General features: G+C 39.0%; 1 protein-coding gene across 3 annotated transcripts in view; it reads left to right on the forward strand.

Moving 5' to 3' along the window:
* Window positions 1-5,776: 5,776 nt before the first annotated feature.
* The window catches only part of TMEM260 (transmembrane protein 260), a 58,344-nt gene continuing 46,321 nt past the window's right edge, over window positions 5,777-17,799 (forward strand). For 2 of the 3 annotated variants that reach the window (XM_036010310.1, XM_036010321.1), the window contains exons 1-3: window positions 5,777-6,080; window positions 11,384-11,415; window positions 12,147-12,298. In XM_036010310.1, coding sequence (XP_035866203.1) covers window positions 5,921-6,080; window positions 11,384-11,415; window positions 12,147-12,298 — 344 coding nt within the window. In that variant the 5' untranslated portion in view covers window positions 5,777-5,920. The remainder of the gene's footprint in view (window positions 6,081-11,383; window positions 11,416-12,146; window positions 12,299-17,799) is intronic. The other variant, XM_028505809.2, reaches the window with a different exon arrangement.

Genomic DNA, 17,799 nt, shown 5'->3' on the forward strand with positions numbered 1-17,799 from the left:
CACAGCCCCGCCTCAGCCCCAGAGGGAACTACCGTTATCCCGACATCATGATGATGATTTTCTGATATTCTTTATAGCTTTAAATTCTCTGGGTACATCTTTAAACAATATAGTTTAGTTTCACTATCTTTCCACTGTAAATGCTGGAGTCATTCTGTATGTATTATTTTGTCACTTGCTCCTTTTTTTAATCCTCACACAAGGATATGTTTTTATTGATTTTAGAGAGAAGGGAATTAAAAAAAAGAGAAACATCGATGTGAGAAGGAAACATTGATTGGTTGCTTCCCATATGTGCCCCAACCAGGGACTGAACCCACAACCTAGGTACGTGCCCTGACCAGAAATCGAACTCACAGCATTTTGGTGTATGGGACGATGTTCCAACCAGCTGAACCAACTGAACTACCAAGCCGGGGCTGTCACTTTTCTGTGTGTGTGTGAAAGTCAGTCATATTGTTCCGTGGTAGCAAGCTGTAGTCTGTTCATTGTCTTTGTTGTATTTCATTGTATAGATACCAGGAATGACATACTCTCTGCCCCACTGCTGATGGGTGTTTGAGGTTGTTTCTATTTGCCACTGCTGTGAACCACACTGCTATGAACACATTGTATCCACCTTCCAGCTTCTCTAGGCTCAAACCTGGAGTGGAACTGCTGGGCTATGGGCTCTGGGCCATCCTTGTCTTCCCCCAAAACATGTCTGTTTCCAAAGTGGATTGACCAATTTACACTCCTGCTAACGTTTCCACTGTCCCACCCAGTTGCTGGCATTACATGTGGGCTTTCATTTTTGCTAACTTGGTAGGTGTGTAGTATCCTACTGTGGATTTAATTTGCATTTCTCTCATTACTAATAAAGTTGAATACATTTTCATATGTTTAGTGACAATTTAAGTCAAATTATATATTTTTCAGATTTTTGATACATATAGCTAAATTACCCTCTAAAATGTTATACCAAATTCCTTTATCACCAACATTGATAAATATTGAATATTTATTCAATAATTGAATATTGAATATATATTGATAAATATTAAATATCTTTGACAATCAGAAAGGTGAAAATGGCTTTTCTTTGTTTTTATTTCAAATTCCTTTGGTTATTTGTACATTTGAGTGTTTAACATTACTTTAATAGGGCACTTAACAGGGATGTTTGTGTCTTCTTGTCCTATTGTAGATGGTTTATTGAATAGTATTCTGGGTATCTGATTTCTAAACTAAAGTTTCTAATCTAAAACTTCAAAGTTATTCATAAGATTAATGCACATTTGACTTTATTTCAAGTGGGGTTTTGTTGGGGGGGATAGTGACTTCTAAATGACAAATTTTTAGTCAAATTTAAGTTGATTAATGTCTGTGAAGTTTATCTACATGCTCAAAAAGAGTAACACAAAGGGCCCTGACCAGTGTGGCTCAGTTGGTTGCGCATCGTCCTGTGAAGTGCAAGGCCGCTGGTTCGATTCCCGGTCTGGGTACATGCCTGGGTTGCGGGATTGGTCCCCATTCAGCGTGCATATAAGAAACAAACAATCAATGTTTCTCTCTCACACTGATATTTCTGTCCCTCTCTTTCTCCCTCTCTTCCCCTCTCTCTAAAATGAATTAGTAAAATACTTTTAAAAAAGAATAACACAAAGGGGAGTGAGTCCTGCTAAGTACAACTAAACACCCTGGACATTACGTGTGAGACAAACGTAGGACTGAAAGATGGAGGGAAGAAGGCAGACCAGATAGAGGCCTTGAAACCTGAAGAGCGATATGATGGTGAGTCCCCTGAGTGCTCTTTTTGCCTCATGAATCCTAGATCAGGTGCTAAAGAAGTTGTCAACCCCCCCCCCCCCCCGCCCCCTCAAGCCTGCCCTTCCTGGTGGCCTGCCCTGGGGACTCCAGACTTGCCTAGCCAGCCCCACAGTGACACAAGAGAATTCCTTGTGATAAGTATCTCCTACTAGTTCTGTCTCTGGTTGAATCCTAAATGATATGCATATTTTCCCCTTTGAAACTATGTATTATAATAGCTGTTTCTAACCCACTGCAGAATAAAGCAGAGCATACAAAATAGGTAAATATTCCTTGCCTATCTTATTGCTCTGTCCAAGGATCAACTGTCAGTGTCACTTAAAATTCCCTCTTCTCTCTTGCAGTCTCTACCTTCATCCCTTCTCTCCTTCCTGCCTTGGGTACGTACTCTCCAGTCTCCTGTGCATGATTATTTAATCACTATCACTCTCCAGACACTCCCTTGAATTTAAAAAAGCAAACAAACCTCATTTGATATTTCACTATTTGTGAATTTCCATACTATATCTCTTCTTCCCTTCACTGCCAAAACTTCTTTTAAATGTGTTCTATTTTCTCTTCTTTTATTTCCTTACTTTTGTTTTAACTTGAGGGTTTTTTGAAATTGATTTTAGAGAGGAAGAGGGAAAGAGAAAGATTTGTTTACCCACCCATTCATGCATTCATTGGTTGATTCTTGTATGTACCCTGACCAGGGATTGAACCCACAACCTTGGTGTATGGAGACAATGCTCCAACCAACTGAGCTACTGGCCAAGGTCATTTCTTCATTTCTTAACCCACTATTGCCTGGTTTCCATATCTACTACTCTATTGAAACTGATCTCTTGAACTTTCAAGGTTAAGATACCTCCATTTCACCAAATGTAGCTATAGCAGTGCCTTCTAGTTACCTCCCAATATCCATTATCTCCTTCTTTCTTTTGTAATAGAATCCTGGAAATTCATCAGGCTGAAAAGGTACATTTCTTAGCTGCCTTTGCCCCCAGGAGTGGCCTACTCAATTGTGGCCAGCGAGATGTAGCAGAATTGTGGAATGACATTTCCAGAGTGCTTGTTAAAAGGGATAGGGCATGCCCTTCTCTTCCCATCGTTTCCTTCCTCAGATAAAGGGGGACTGTCTAGAGCATTAGCAGCCATCTTGGATCCAGGACATGGCCTTGAAGATTCAAGGTGAGTGGGATGGTGCAGGAAGATATAAAGACCTCAGTTTTGTCCTGAATGACATCAAGGAGTTGCTGAGTCAGTGTTGGACTGACTTCCTCCAGACTCTTTTACATAAGGGAATAAACTCTTGCATGTTTAAACCACCATAGCAGGATCTCTGTTACTAGTAGCTAATAGCTAAATGTGATCCCTAATGGGTACAACAATGGTCTATTATTATTCTTCTATTCATTCAGTGCATAAATATTTAAGTACTATTTTGTTCCAGGATCCACTTTAGACACAGGTATACAGTGGAAATAAGATAGACACAGTCTTCCAGGTTTGACATGCTGTTTAGACATAGGAATGGAGAAATGACAAGGCAATTGGGTTTCAAAAAAAAAAGTTGTAGCTTAAAGAAGAGGTTGGTGGTATGTACTTTTGAGATTTATCAGCCTGTGGTTACTAGTTACAGTTTCACTAAAACAATTGTGGGAAAGAAGGCAGAAAGAGGAGGTAAGCCCACAACTCAGCCAGGGTACACTGGAGGTCTGACAGAGGCAGAGCCGGGTGGAGAGGCCAGGGGGGATGGAAGGCCAAAGGAACATGCCATCATTGAAGCTGGAGGAGGAAGGCTCCAGAGAGGGGCCGAAAGTCAGCATGCTACTGAGAGGGAGTTGGACACAGGGAACCAGCCATTCTCCATCCTCAGAGGAAATTAACTGTGAAATTAATGAAGCCTAAGTTTCACAGAGGATCACTAGCACAGGCTCCTTTGAACGTCTGTACCTAATTTCGTATCTGCAGTTTTATATTCTTTTGCTTAGATGGCTCTCCAAATGGTATAAACTCAAGCCCCATAAAACCTAGATGTGTCATTCCTCTTCATTGTCCTTCACCTCTCCATGACAACCTGACCACATATATTTCATTGACATTATTTCTTCCTTAGCTTCTGTGATGCATCCCTCTCTTCCACTGTTCTCTTATATTCATTCATATCATCCTTACAGGAACAATTCCCAAGTTCATACTTCCAGTACTGACCTTCACCTCCCAAACACAGGCAAAGAATTATGCCTTTTTGAAAGTAATTGCCATGCTAAACATTTATCTTTTTATAAAGTTCATTAGCAGGAAAAAGATGAGATGGATAAAAAAAGGAAAGAAATATATGCTTGGCTCAGTCAGTATTATTCATTGGCATATTCTTGTAGAAAATAAATGTGATGCAGCCTGTCTTAGTAATCTACTGCTGAATAACAAATTACCCCAATATTTAGTGGACTAAAACAATAGCAGTGATCCCCCCGCCCAGGTTCCTATAGGAGAGCCATCTGTGGGATTCTCACAGGCTGCAATCAATGTCTTGAAAGGAGTTATCATCATCTCAAGGCTCATATGAGAAGGGAATCATTCCCTACTTCCTTCAAATGGCACAGGCCAGATTTAGTTCCTCTCAGGTTGGTGGACTGAGGGCCCTAGTTCCTTACTGGCTATGAGTTGGAGATGGCCCTCAGTTCATTGCCATGTGGGCCTTTTCATAAAGTAGCTCACAACATGGTAGACGGCTTGCTTCATTAGAGTGAGCAAGTGAGAGGTCAAGAGACGTAGTGACCACAAGAGAACATGCAAGCAAGATGAAAGTCAGTCCAAAGTGGCAGCCATCACTGTTGTGCTACTCTACTGATAGAAGGGAGTCACTAGGTCCAGCCCACATCCAGCAGGAGTTACACAAAGGAGTGAATACCAGGAGTAAAAGATCACTGGAAGCCACTTTAGGAGCAGCCTATTGCACAGCTCCTACCCTCCAGGAATGCACAGTATAGGTGAGAAAGCATTGTGTAAGTACCTGAGAAAGACCAAGGTATGCTGGCACAATGACTGCCAATCAATGTAGATGTGTGTTCATCTCCAGCTGAGACACTGGGCTCCTGTCAGATGGCTTATAACAAGTTTTAGCTGGTCACTGATCTCCAGTGCACTTTGAGGTGAATTTCACAGAGGTTGCCCTCCTCCCCACCCACTCCAGAATAATTGCTACAATAATGTGAAATGTAAGCCTAAAAATCCGAGTGTGGTATGTGGCCATGCAATAGTCCCCATTCTTTTTTCCATTGCTGCTAGGTGGAGAGTACAGTGTGTTTCATTTACCACTTTGTTGTCAAAACTCCTTCAGAACGCTCGTCTATATTAAAGTAGGAGACAACATTATAAGGATATGAATTATTTCTGTTAAAGCAGAAACTCACCTTTCTCAGCTCATCTGCTGAGATTTCCTCATGCCATAAGAAAAAAAAACAAACAATCCAATTGGCTTATTACAATCTCCTTACAGATTACTGAGCGATTTAATAATTAGCACACGGGTTTATAATTACTCGCAGTAAACACATGCGATCAAAGTAGTTCTCTACTTACTTGCATATACTGGACACACATATCCCCTTGCTTTAACGCAGTTTGGGCTCTGGCCTCCTAATCTTGGTCCTCAAGAATAGTTCCACCCCGCGCCACAGGAGGCAGAAGCAGCCTTTTCTCACTCGCAGTTTTCGACCCAGCTTCCGTCTCTATCAGACTCTACCAAGTCAGTGATAAAGGGAGGATTGTCAAGAGAGGGCAGCCCTGTGTTCAGGCTTGCTTTCTTAAGAAAAATTTTATCCCCATTAGAATCTTTCTCAAGCCATAGTATAATTCTGTAAATTTTATTACGTGAAAAATCTCCTCGGGCCTGGCTCTTGGGGGGGGGGGGGTCTGGCATTTTTTATGCTCCCCCTGCTCCGCCAGAGAATGGTGCAATCCTTCCTTTCGCGGACCAACCCGGAAGTCACACCGCTGCAGGGACTGTGTCCTCCTCCCACTTTGCCCGGGAAGCTCCCTACTGACCAGAGTCCTAGGGCCCACCCGGTCCTCCTTCCTGGGCCCCCCTTCCTAGGTGCCCCTTCCTGAGCCTCACTGGCCCATGGGGCTCCAAAGCGGCGGCAGGGGCCCGGCCCCGGGGCGGGCAGCCCGAGTGGGGCCGCGGAGCTCCGGAGGCCTGTGTGGCGCTGTCGCTGTGTTCACTGCTGTGGCCGCCGTGTACACCCACACGCTGCCCCCCTCGGTGCCGGGGGGAGACTCGGGTAAAGTACTCTCAGGGTCGGCTGTTTTACCCTTGTCCTTGGGTCCACACTTTTCTCACCAGGTCTGGTCACCTTACACCCTCCATCCAGCCTGTGCCCAGGGTTCTGCGTTCCAGAACCAACCCTGATTACTTTAGTTCTCAGGCTTTTGACACGGGGTTTGTCAGTTTCGTCTGATGGGACTCGCAGACCTCTCCACTGCCCCAGATCATTTTACTGGACCTGAGTTTTGCTTTTCAGTCCGTGTAGCGCACATGTATTACTTCGTGCTTGATATGCTCTGGACAAAAGAACTAACAGTAGTAGTGAACAAGGATCGTGGAGAGTATTCTAGAGCTGCTAGAGACAATACACAAGCTACTGAATAAACAGCTGCATATTAAGTGGTGATAAATTAATGTTCACAGGGAAATGTGTTTGAGAAGGGGGTGGCTAGTAGCTCTTTTCCCTTTTTTATTGAGTTTATGGGGTGACATTGGTTAATAAAATTATAAGGTTTGGGGTATACAATTATATAATGCATCATTTATAATACACCCCAAGTCAAGTTGCCTATCACTATTTAAACCCCCTTTACCCTCTTCTATCTCCCCACAACCCCCTTTCCCTCTGATAAGTGCCACACTGCTGTCTGTTGTCTGTGAGGTTTTGCTTGTTTGTTTGTTTAATCCCTTCACCCTTTTCACCCAGCCCTGGAACCCCCTCCTCTCTCACAGCTGTCAGTCTGTTCTCCGTATCTATTCTGTTTTTGTGTTTGTTAGTTTATTATGTTCATTAGATTCCACATGTAAGTGAAATCATATGGTATTTGTCTCTCTCTGACTTGCTTACTGCACTTAGCATAATGTTCTCTGGGTCCATCCATGCTGTTTCGAAGAGTAAAATTTTCTTCCTCCGTCCCTCCCTTTTCTGTACAGCTGAGTAGTATTCCATTCTGTAAATGTACCACAGCTTTTTTATCTAGTGGCTCCTTCTGAATGGCTAGTCAGGAATGACCTCTGAAGAGGTGATATTTCCCTGAATGTTGAGAAGGAACCAGCCTTGCATAATACCTGGGAGAGAACACTTAAAATAGTGGAAGTCAGGTCACAGCTTAAAGCAAGCTCCTTCTATTAAAAAGAAAGCCATGCTGCATGGGCCATTTAAATCACACACATTATTGTTTTGTATTTGGTATGAGAAACAAGGTCCAGATTTTTCTTTTTGCTGCCAACTTGACTGACCATCCAATGAAGCCTAATAAGGGCCAGGAATTTTGTCAGCACCCTAACTTCAGATGGTGAATCCATGATTGACAAGGCTGAGGGCACTAACTATCTTTTGCTGCATAACAAGCTACTCCCAAATTTAGTGGCTTAAAATGAAGAACGTTCATTATCTCATATTTTATGTAGATCTGGAATCTGGGTGCCCTTTAGCTGGGTGCTCTTTCTCAGGACAAGGTTGCCATCAAGGTGTAGGTCTGGGCTGCAGTCCTCTCCAGGCTCAACTTGGGGAGGATTTGCCTCTAAGCTCAATCTAGTTCTTTGCCAAGTGGGTCTGGGTGAGCTAACTTCTGTCGAGAGGAAGAGATGGCCCCTTGGTCATTTGGTAACCTAATCTTGGAAGTGATATACCACTGCCCTATTTGAGTCATGGAAGTTACTCAGTAACTCCAGCCCACACTCATATAGGGAGAAAACCAGGAGTTGGAGATCATTAGGAGTCATCCTCAAGCATGCCTGCCACATTTGAGGATCCTTGAAGTTTCATTTTCATGTCATTACCTTTATTTCAGGTCCTATTGAACACGTAGGAGGATTATTTCATTAGTAGGGGTTTTATAGTTGTGAGAGTATTGACATTGGAGAGCATTAGTCAGAGGTTAGGTAGTTCTGCACCTTTCCAAAAAGAAAACTACTGACAATTAGCATGGTTGATGGAGCCTGAAGTATGGAGGTAGAGTGAACAATAATTAACACTTACTGAGTACTTATTGTGTGCCAGGCACAGTTCTAAGTGCTTTGGGTGGATTGTTATTTTAATCCCCCAGCTGCTACCCTGTAAAGTAGGTACTGTCAATATCTTCTTTTTGTAGATGACAAAATTAAAACTAAGTTTTGTCTAGAATCATTTATCTAGAAAGTAGGGACAGTGAAGGAAACGCAAAAAGAGTGGCTTTAAAACACAATCTCTGAACCTCTACTCTCTGTGAAAGAATTTCACAAAATTGTTAAGTCCATCATTACATATATAGTGGTATTTAAAATCTATGATTGTTGCCTTGTCTCTATTAATACTGTTTTAATTTCTTCCAAAAGAATAAAGTTGTCTATTTACTTTGAGTTACCAAACTTTCGAGGTGCTGTAATTTGTATAGTTTGACTATAAATAGTGGTTGCTTCTAATATGTTTATTCATTTTGGGGAATGATAAATAAACTAGTCCAAGTATCCCCAGTAAAATTTGTATAATCATATCTTGATGATTTTGTGTATGTTGAATGGACTGTTCTTCAATGTTTGTGTTTATGAAATATATTTTCTATCAATAAACAGAACCCATCTCAAAACCAATATAAAGCATGTATTCTTCTAACTGATGAGTCTTAAACTGCACTCCGTGAATCCATCACATTGTGTGGCCTTGCCAGAGTTGCACAACTGGATGCGCACGTTTGATTTACGAGCAGCAGCGCTCGTAGTCCTTGGGAGGAAAGGGTGGGGATCAGGCCTTCGCTTCAGTTTGTTATTCCTGGGGAAAAGAAATTCACATTAGGATACCATCTTTAACAGACTTGATATACGACAATATAATAACTATAAAAAGTATAAAAGAACCTAATTTTTTTTGAAATGTTAAGCCTCTGCTAACAACTCTGAGCTTGCCATCCATTTGTGTTCCAGATGAAAGAAAAGGTGCGGTCCATAAACTGGAAAGTACTTCCGAGTTGCCTGGGCAACTCCAGCCCTGATGCCAGAGGGTCCTAGTGTAGGTGGGTTTGGGGTGTAGTCAGGAGATTCTCATTTGTATAAAGCACCCAGATAATTCTGACTGCAGATGGGAGTAGGACTTCAGTTTCAGCAAATCCTAGTGTAAAAGGCTGGGAGAAAGCAAGGACCCAGGAGGCCCTTTGTTGTCTTTATGTTTCACTATTCACTTGCCCTCTTCTCTTTATTATATTCAATTTTAAGGGTAATATTTCCATTTAGCTCTTTATCAAAGGTGGTTATAGGCTTTGAATAGTAGTGACATCTATGTATAAATTTTAGTTTAACATTTTATAAGAGTTGATGGAAATTTGTCACATTCCAGATTTATCCTTATACTAACAGAACTCCAGCAAAGAGTTATAACCTATTGACTTTTTAATGGTAAAAAGAAGTTAGAGAAAATGGGCTATTTTTGTCAAATGGAGGAGAATGACTTGTGACCTTGAAATTCTGAACTGCACTGTACTTCATCACACCTACAGAAATTTAAGAACAAGAAACTGATTAAAACAGTTTTGGACTGAAGACGCAAGAGCTATCTCATTCTAGAGTAAGACTGTGGACTTGACAGTAGTTACAAAGGGAACAGTTATTCTAAACATTTTTAGACCATAAATAATTTCTTTAAAAAATATGTAAGATACAGAAAGTACTTTTGGTTTCTAAGGGTTTCTTGACTACCTCCAGAAAACTTAAAAGATGCCCTTAAGTAACTGACTTAGGGGAGCAGTATCTGTCTTTGGGTGCGTGCCTTTATGGGGGCTCCATGATGGAAGCAGTCATTCACGGAAGAGGGGTGTGTGAGCAGCAAGATGACAATGTGATAATGTCTTTCTGCCCGCCCCTGTTCGGAGCTTGAATTAGAGTCTGTGGTCAGAGGAGGGAGAGGTGGTGATGTCTTAATAGGATCCTGAAATGGATAGGATAATATTTTTAAATAACTTAATGGAGAAGGCAGAAATGAAAGCAACTAGCTGGGATATAAGGCAATCTAAGGGCTAAATAGAGAGGTTCAAGCAGGTTCTATGAAAGAAGTGATCAATTTTGTTGGGGAAATTGGCTTGGGAGAGGGTATATGTAAGGAAACTGTCAGTGAGAAGGTGGCAATTGAACTGGGCCTTGAAAGATTTAGGACAGAATACTGGGTGAGAAAAGGAGTGACAAGAGGCACAAAAGAGGACCCTTCCAGAGGGGCAGTGAGTAATCATGTCTGACCGAGGTGAGCGTGGGTTTCATGGCTGGGACCCTTGTAAAGGGAACTTGAAGCCATAGAGGGCTTGCTTGTCTTGCTGAGGAATCCGAACTTCACTGAGGAAGCAGAGGGCAGCCATTGAGAAGTTTCAGACGAGAGATGCGATCTGGCCTTTTTGGGGGGTAAGAGAGTGACTATGGGGTGGCATAAGTGATTTCAGTATGAAGAGGAATTGAAGTAGAGGATTGGTCAATGCTACTGCCACAGTCCAGGCCAGAGAGGGTAGAGATGCGCATTGTGGCTGGCGCAGTCAGTAAACATTCAGAGTATCAGTATTCATTTAGGGATAGCAAATGGACATTAATACATGTCCTAATAGATAATAACATTCATAAATCATCAATTAATATTGATTGATTTCTTAAATTGTACTGTACTACAGTGTATAGGGATGAGTCAAAAATAGTCCCTGTGTTCTGGATACTTAAAATATTAACCAAACACACATTGAATGAATGCATTATAATTTTAGGAATATAAAGAACTGTGTAAATAGTATAATGACATAATAGTTTGAAAAAATATGTCATGATACTTGGAGTTTACCAAAATAGCCTGGAGCAAAGACCCACTTGGAAATTGTGTAGAGGTATCCGGCCTAATTAATGCAGCGAAGGTGTTCCAGTGTCAGGTTTAGGGCAGCACACACACTGTTGGGAGTGTCCGAACCTCGGAGTCTGCACAGCCTACATTTCATCAGGTCCCATCTTCACAGACAGCTTTGTACTAAACTGTTGAGAGGTAACATAGCATATTATACTAATGCTCCGTAAGAGTTTTTAAAAATCTATTTGCAAGTGTCTACAGCTTTCAGGAGGGGAAATAAGCATTTTTGTAAAAATAGAATTCACCTATATATTTCACTGACCAGTTATTAAAAACTACCAAAGATAGTTTGTTCAATAGGACCTAAGGTAGAAAATATTCTTAGACTATTCATGCTGTTAAATCTCTGCAGATTTACCATTTTATCCAGTCAAATTAATGCAAAACCCCAATGCAAGCATTTGGATTTTGAAAACTTTGGAGGAGTGTCATTTTCTAATAGTAATTATTGGTTTTACATTATTTTTTCACAGGGGAACTGATCACAGCCGCACATGAGCTTGGAGTAAGTATTAGTTTTATTGTTTAATCAATGCTCTCATTAACAGTTTTAGGAATTAAGAAAGTTTAATTAAGCATGGAATAAAGTAGATTAATTTATTTTTAAACCCCAGTTTTTAGTAACTTATAAGTACAGTACGTGACAATTTACTTTAAGTTTTAAATCCAATTAAACTAAATTATAAAGCAAAGCCTTTACTATATATACAGTAGCTGGCTTATTATCACCCCAAATTTCGTATAAGCTGTGGAGAATAAAATAAATCGGGTTAACAGTTTTAATAAGTTTATTATTTAATAAACTTTATTATGGCACATGATCCCTTTAGGCAAGACCTTAGGACTGTCAGCACGGCGGTAATCCGATAGCAGCGTGGTCTCTCGGCTTCCCAACCAGTGCGATATTTCAGAACCTGCTTTTTTTTCAATAGCCTTTTAAAAGACCCTAATGTACTGTGAACCCAGAGAACAAACTGCTTAAGAGTTGACAATGAAATATGTCACCCTTTCTCTAGGTGACACACCATGCGATAGAGGCCGCTGCCAAATCCACTAAAGAAAATATTTATTTGTGTGGGCACAAAAGGATTACAATAGAAAACCACTATTTAAACAGTTAGTCATTGGCTCATAATCTTTATACTTGCCCGAGGAAAGGACTACTTTTCAATTAAAGCCAGTGTGACCCTTCCTTTACTAATAGATGAATTTCTTCTGTTGCGAATTTTTCCGTAGGTTGCCCATCCTCCTGGCTATCCTTTGTTCACCTTGGTGGCTAAACTGGCAATTACACTGTTTCCTTTTGGTTCTGTTGCCTACCGAGTCAATCTTCTGTGTGGCTTATTGGGAGCAGTAGCTGCCTCATTCCTTTTTTTCACCGTTTTCAGGTAAAGTAGTTGATTAGTTAAGATCCATTTTAACTAATTGGAGATGTAGTGTTCCTGCAGCCCAAATATGTACATTAAAAATGATCTTTGTTGTTGTTTGAATGGGTTTCCAATATCACTCAGGTGATTTCACTTTCTTAATTTACAGTAATTCCGTATGCCTTTGACCCCTTAAGTGATAACACAATTGGTTCTGCTTCATACAGTGGAACGAAGGTGTCACCAGTTCATTATCACAATTCTCTGGTTAGGCAGAACTAATAAGGTTTGTCATTTTATGAAGATGCAGATGGGCCAATTTAATTCAACAATATGAAGTTCATCTTTGAGTAAATGGTAAATATCCTTTAATTACACGCAGTATTGTTGATGGGCAGCTGCCTATCAGTTTCCGAGCTAATACTTAATGATACTGTATTTGAATATGCACATGTTGTATACTTTTTTAAATGAGGCTATTAACTAAGGAAATCAATTTGGGATGTGGTTTTAGTAAGGTTTCACTTTGTTCCAGTATAGCTGTGGGGAAAATAGGCAAATTAGTCCCCACTTATTTCACTGATGGAAGTCTTTCTGAGTTTTGAAGGCTCCCCTGCTTTTAAAAAATGGGTCATTTGTTTAGGATATTGATAAACACATTTGTCTTTGCTGTTTCTGTTTCCTTTGTTCTTAACTCAACCTGACCTATGCCTAAGCGGATTAAAGTGAAAAATACAAATTATACTTCCTATAAAGGGGAAACCAAATTAAAACACTTCTTTCAAAAACTATTGCAGGTTTGATTATAAAATAAATAACTTTTGTATGTAAATATAGTGTAGTTTGAGTAGACATGATACCAAATGTCATTTTGGAGACCAGTGTTTTATTTGTATTAGTCATAATATTGCCCTTAAGCTAAATTCTTTTCTAAATTCTCTTTTAATTATTTTTAATAAGGTAAAAGTTAACATAATTATGACTCTGTACTTTTAAATCTATATGTAGAAAACTTTCAGATTCAGATGTTATAATTTTTGGTTGTTGACTAAATTATTATCTATATTATTTAATTTGTTTCTATCTTAGTCTTACAGGTTTTCAGCGATAGCCACCTTTTTAAGCATGAAATGTTAAAGTGACATCTCCGCTTGGATTGATTTCTGTTATGGATGTTAGGGATGTTTTCTTTTTCTTAATGATTAGAATAATCTTGATAAGAATTGTTTCTTCTGAGTCTTTTCTAATTAAGGATCTGTCATTATTTTTGTTGATAGGAAAGCTTTTTTATTTTTATTTAGGTAGAAATTTAGAATTACCTATTCTAAAAGTAACATATTACCTGAATGTGTGAGCTATTAATTTTCACAAGACATTTAAGACAAAGGCCTTTAAAGAAAATGCTTGCATTTAGATATTTCATTTATATTTTAGAAGATCATTTATGTAACATACACATATATTTGAATTCTATGTGGATATAAATAGCTTTTATGCAAATAAGGGATTTGTTTTCTAGTACTTCTCCATGTTTTTCAGAATATTAATTGTTGATGCCATTCCACATGAAAACCACTGTAAAAGTCATATATAGAAATCTTTATTTTTATAGAATCTAAATACCTTTGGACAATAGTTTGTTTCCCTTAGAGTTTTCCATATTTTAAAATAGCTCATATTAATTATTATTCTTGACTATAATGGGTTGTAGAGTAGCACACTAGCCTGTAAACCTTTTCTTTTAATATATAGTCTTAATGATAAATGTTTATACTTGCTGATACATGTTTTAAATAAAAAACTCTTAATATGACTAAACTGGATATTTGAGTAGTTTTAGAAATATAATACTTTGGAAAAGTTGCTTTCTTTCAGAAAAGGAATCTAACAATATTATCTCTTATACACATTTTAATATGAAAATACTTCATTATTTTGAATACAAATAATTGACAAGGTACATGTCCTTTGGGAACAACCTAGTTCAAGTGGCAAATCTGTTTTGTCAAACAATAGACACCCTTCAGGAAAGAGCAAGCCATCTCTATGGTAATAGGACTAACAGTAGCCTATTGATTGAGTGGAAGAAGACATTATACAATGTCAGCTGGCTTGTTACAATTTCATTTGTTGTATGACCTGAACTTAACCTTTAAAACCTTTCTTCTGTGACTATAAACCCAACAGCAGGACAGTTTCTGAGCAGCCATTACAGTGGTGGCTTTTCGCAGTCCCAGCACACAGCCATGTCTCCCTTTGCAGGTGGACTCCTTTATCAGAATCCGTTCAGGAGACATCTTACTACTTTATTCACTTACACACCAGATCGTCATTCTGTTTTGTTGTTGAATGTTGAAGGGTTTTGATTCACGAGACCGTTTTATTCTTTCTTTCCCCTGCCACTTAAGAAAACATTACTGTACATGTGGGATTGATGCTGACTGGTGTGCAGTCAATTAATTCTTTTAACAGGTTTAGGGGTTTTTTTCAGGTAATTGTTCACATAGCATTCACTATATTTAGTTCTTGGGGTGGACATAAAGACCTTCTGTACCTTTTAAACAAAGATTGTATTTCAGAAGCAAATTTCTGTTTAAATATGTTGGTGTAAAAGCTCCATTTTTTTCCAGTAAACATGACTTAGATAGAACGATTTATTCATTGTTTCTAATTACCATGTAATTTTTGTTTTTCTTCTATCTCTTGCTTTTAAAAGCAGTCAGATGTCATTAACACTGCATTTTTTGTCATTCTTTCCTAATGGTTGGCAAGAACTCATTTATATTTGCTTTGCCCCAATGGGGAAGCGTATGAGTAAAACAGCACATTGAAGCTATCTGTGTCACTGTAGTTTACTGAATTTAAAGTAGTAAGACTGTGCCAGTTGTTTCTGTATTTATGTAGTACTAAGCATGGTTTATGTTAAGGGAGTTTAATGTAATACATTTAATTTATGTGAAATAGTACTCATTTTATTAATGTGTACATCTGTGCATTTAAGACTGTAATACAGTTAGTGTTTTACAGGAAATGGGAATTTCTCTGTTAAGGCTATTAAAGTAAATGATTTTTGAGTCTGATAGTATGACATTTAAAGGGTTAGATTTGAAATTCACGAACCCCATTAATACAGACTAAAAGTTATAATGTAAATCACTAATAGGAACAGCACTGAGCATGCCTTGCACTTGAATTCAGACTTCCTAAGAAACGCCAGAGTGGGTCCCTGTGCTGCATGAGGAAGGAGCCCCGAGAGCGCTGTCGTCAGACGTCAGTGGGCTTACACTCCGTGTGCTGGCAGCGCTGAAAGGGGACGGTGTTGATAGCATTGCATAAAAATCCTTTACCTCAGGAAGGATTTCAGTTGTTTCTGATCTCTGGTGAGGGCGTACTTGGTCATTTATTTCGGTTGTGACCAGGCAGGGAATACAACCTCCACAGGCCTGAGAGTCAGCGTGTCCTTTTCAGACTCTCAGAGGCCAACTGGAGCTACAGAAGGATTCATTCCGCAGTGTTTGTTGAGCACCCACGTGAATTGAAAGTAAACTTGTTTAAGTTTTTGTAATCAAAATTCAGTGTTTATGTTAAAGAAAGACAAATTCACTAACCATTACCTAAGCAGTTTTTCAAATATTTTTTTCTAAAAGGCACTGTTTTAGGAAACTTGCATAAAAAATCTTCTAACACCACTGATGTTCAATAAGAAATCAGATCTCTTAATGTTAAGCAGTTTACCTAGAATATATGAGTATTAATAATAATTAAAAGTATATTGAAACTATGTCTGTTTTTTCCAAAGAATCTGCAACCAACTTCAGTAATATTTAAATATCTTCTCAAGGATTATTTTAGGCCAGTGTTTTATTTATGGGGTATTTCATTCTTTGTAAGTTGTATATTTCTAAACATTGTGCTGCTGCTAAAAGTTAATGTGATGATAGTTTCGGAAAAGGGACACTTGATTCTGAGTGCTGTATCTGCTACTGTCGTAACTTCAGCTAAGAGTCCATTCAATGAAGAACAGAAAAGTGACATACCTTAGAGAATGTAGAATCTCCTGCTTAAGGAACGTTTGGATTTTTCAACTCAAAGAGTATTTTAGATTATTACCACAGAGAATAATATGAAGCCCGGCCTAATTTCAGAGGTAACAAATAGTCACCAAGTTTTTGCAGTTGAAGAAGGATGGAAAGTACTGGAGCCTTGATTTCCCTTCAGAGAATATCTGTCTTGATCCATGGTTAATTGATCATATATTTCTCTCATACTTGTATTAAAATTGCATTGACTCAGACTGGTTAAGCATATTAAGAGTTTGGTTCATTTGCATTTTCTTATAAGTAGAGGGACATATTAGGCTCAAATAGAGCACTTCATTTTGAAGGGGAAAAAGCAGGGCAAAAACTCTTTTTTTAAGACTGTAGAGTCTTTTCTGACAGCTAGTCAGAGTTAGAATTAGTTCAAGGAAATGTTAATAATGCACTGCCTGGCCTAATCCCTTTGATATCACCAGGTATCCTCCTGTTCATGGGTTAATTGCTTTAAAAGCCAAGGCAATATTCTGAGCGGTGGGCCGCTTCACCTTTTCACAGCTGTTACCATTGAGTGACAACTAAATCCCATGTGTAAGATGAGGAAGAGCTCAATCTCCAATTGGGAGAAAATTTATGTAAACCACAATCCCTTCAGAATGTGCGGAAGTCATAGACTTTCTTGATTTACTCTGCTTTTCCCAGAAAGCTCTATTGTTCACTTTCCTAAGTCCCATCAACCCTTTGTAGCAGAATATCACAGCGGCAGCAGATAGCTTGAAATATATAAATGCTATCATAGCTCTGATTAATAGCAGTGCTTATGAGTCAAGTCTGATAACAGTGCAGCTCTCCACTCAATTTCAGATACTGCTAATGGAATCTGTCTTCTCCAATTGTAATATGAGAAGGCCTAATTTGCCATGGAGCTTGGAGCTGTCACCAGTAGGGGATTGTGGGGTCAGATGGGAGCTGCCAGGTTTTTGCCCTGCAGCTTGTATCTCTCACTTTGAATAGAGCAGCCCCCTGCCTGCCAGTTAGCTGATAGGCCGCCGTGGGGTTTATGCCACTATATACAATGGGAAAGGGCTACATAGGCTGACTTTATAATTGTGAAGCTAGCTCATATTTCCACAGCTACTGTGCTGCATAATTTCTAATAAGTGGTTTTAACAAATGTCAGATTATGAAAAGTTTCCTCAATTACAAAAACTTATGAAACATTTAAATTGCTAAATCTGTTTCCTGCCGAGATTTTGCCACTGGAACTAGTCATCAGTCATTATGGCTATAATAATAAATGCATATACTTCTTAAACCTTTAAATAAAATGATAGATCGTACCTCCTATAGAAATAGAAAACAGGCTTCATGACACTAAGACATACTTCATAACTTTACATAACAAGACGACTTAATTCTAATTTTCTATTGTTTATTAATTTGGTTAGGGTTGCTAATGAAAGTAATTTAATACTCTCACTTTATTGA

Source organism: Phyllostomus discolor, chromosome 1 (genome assembly GCF_004126475.2).
Source record: "Phyllostomus discolor isolate MPI-MPIP mPhyDis1 chromosome 1, mPhyDis1.pri.v3, whole genome shotgun sequence".
Taxonomy (NCBI): domain Eukaryota; kingdom Metazoa; phylum Chordata; class Mammalia; order Chiroptera; family Phyllostomidae; genus Phyllostomus; species Phyllostomus discolor.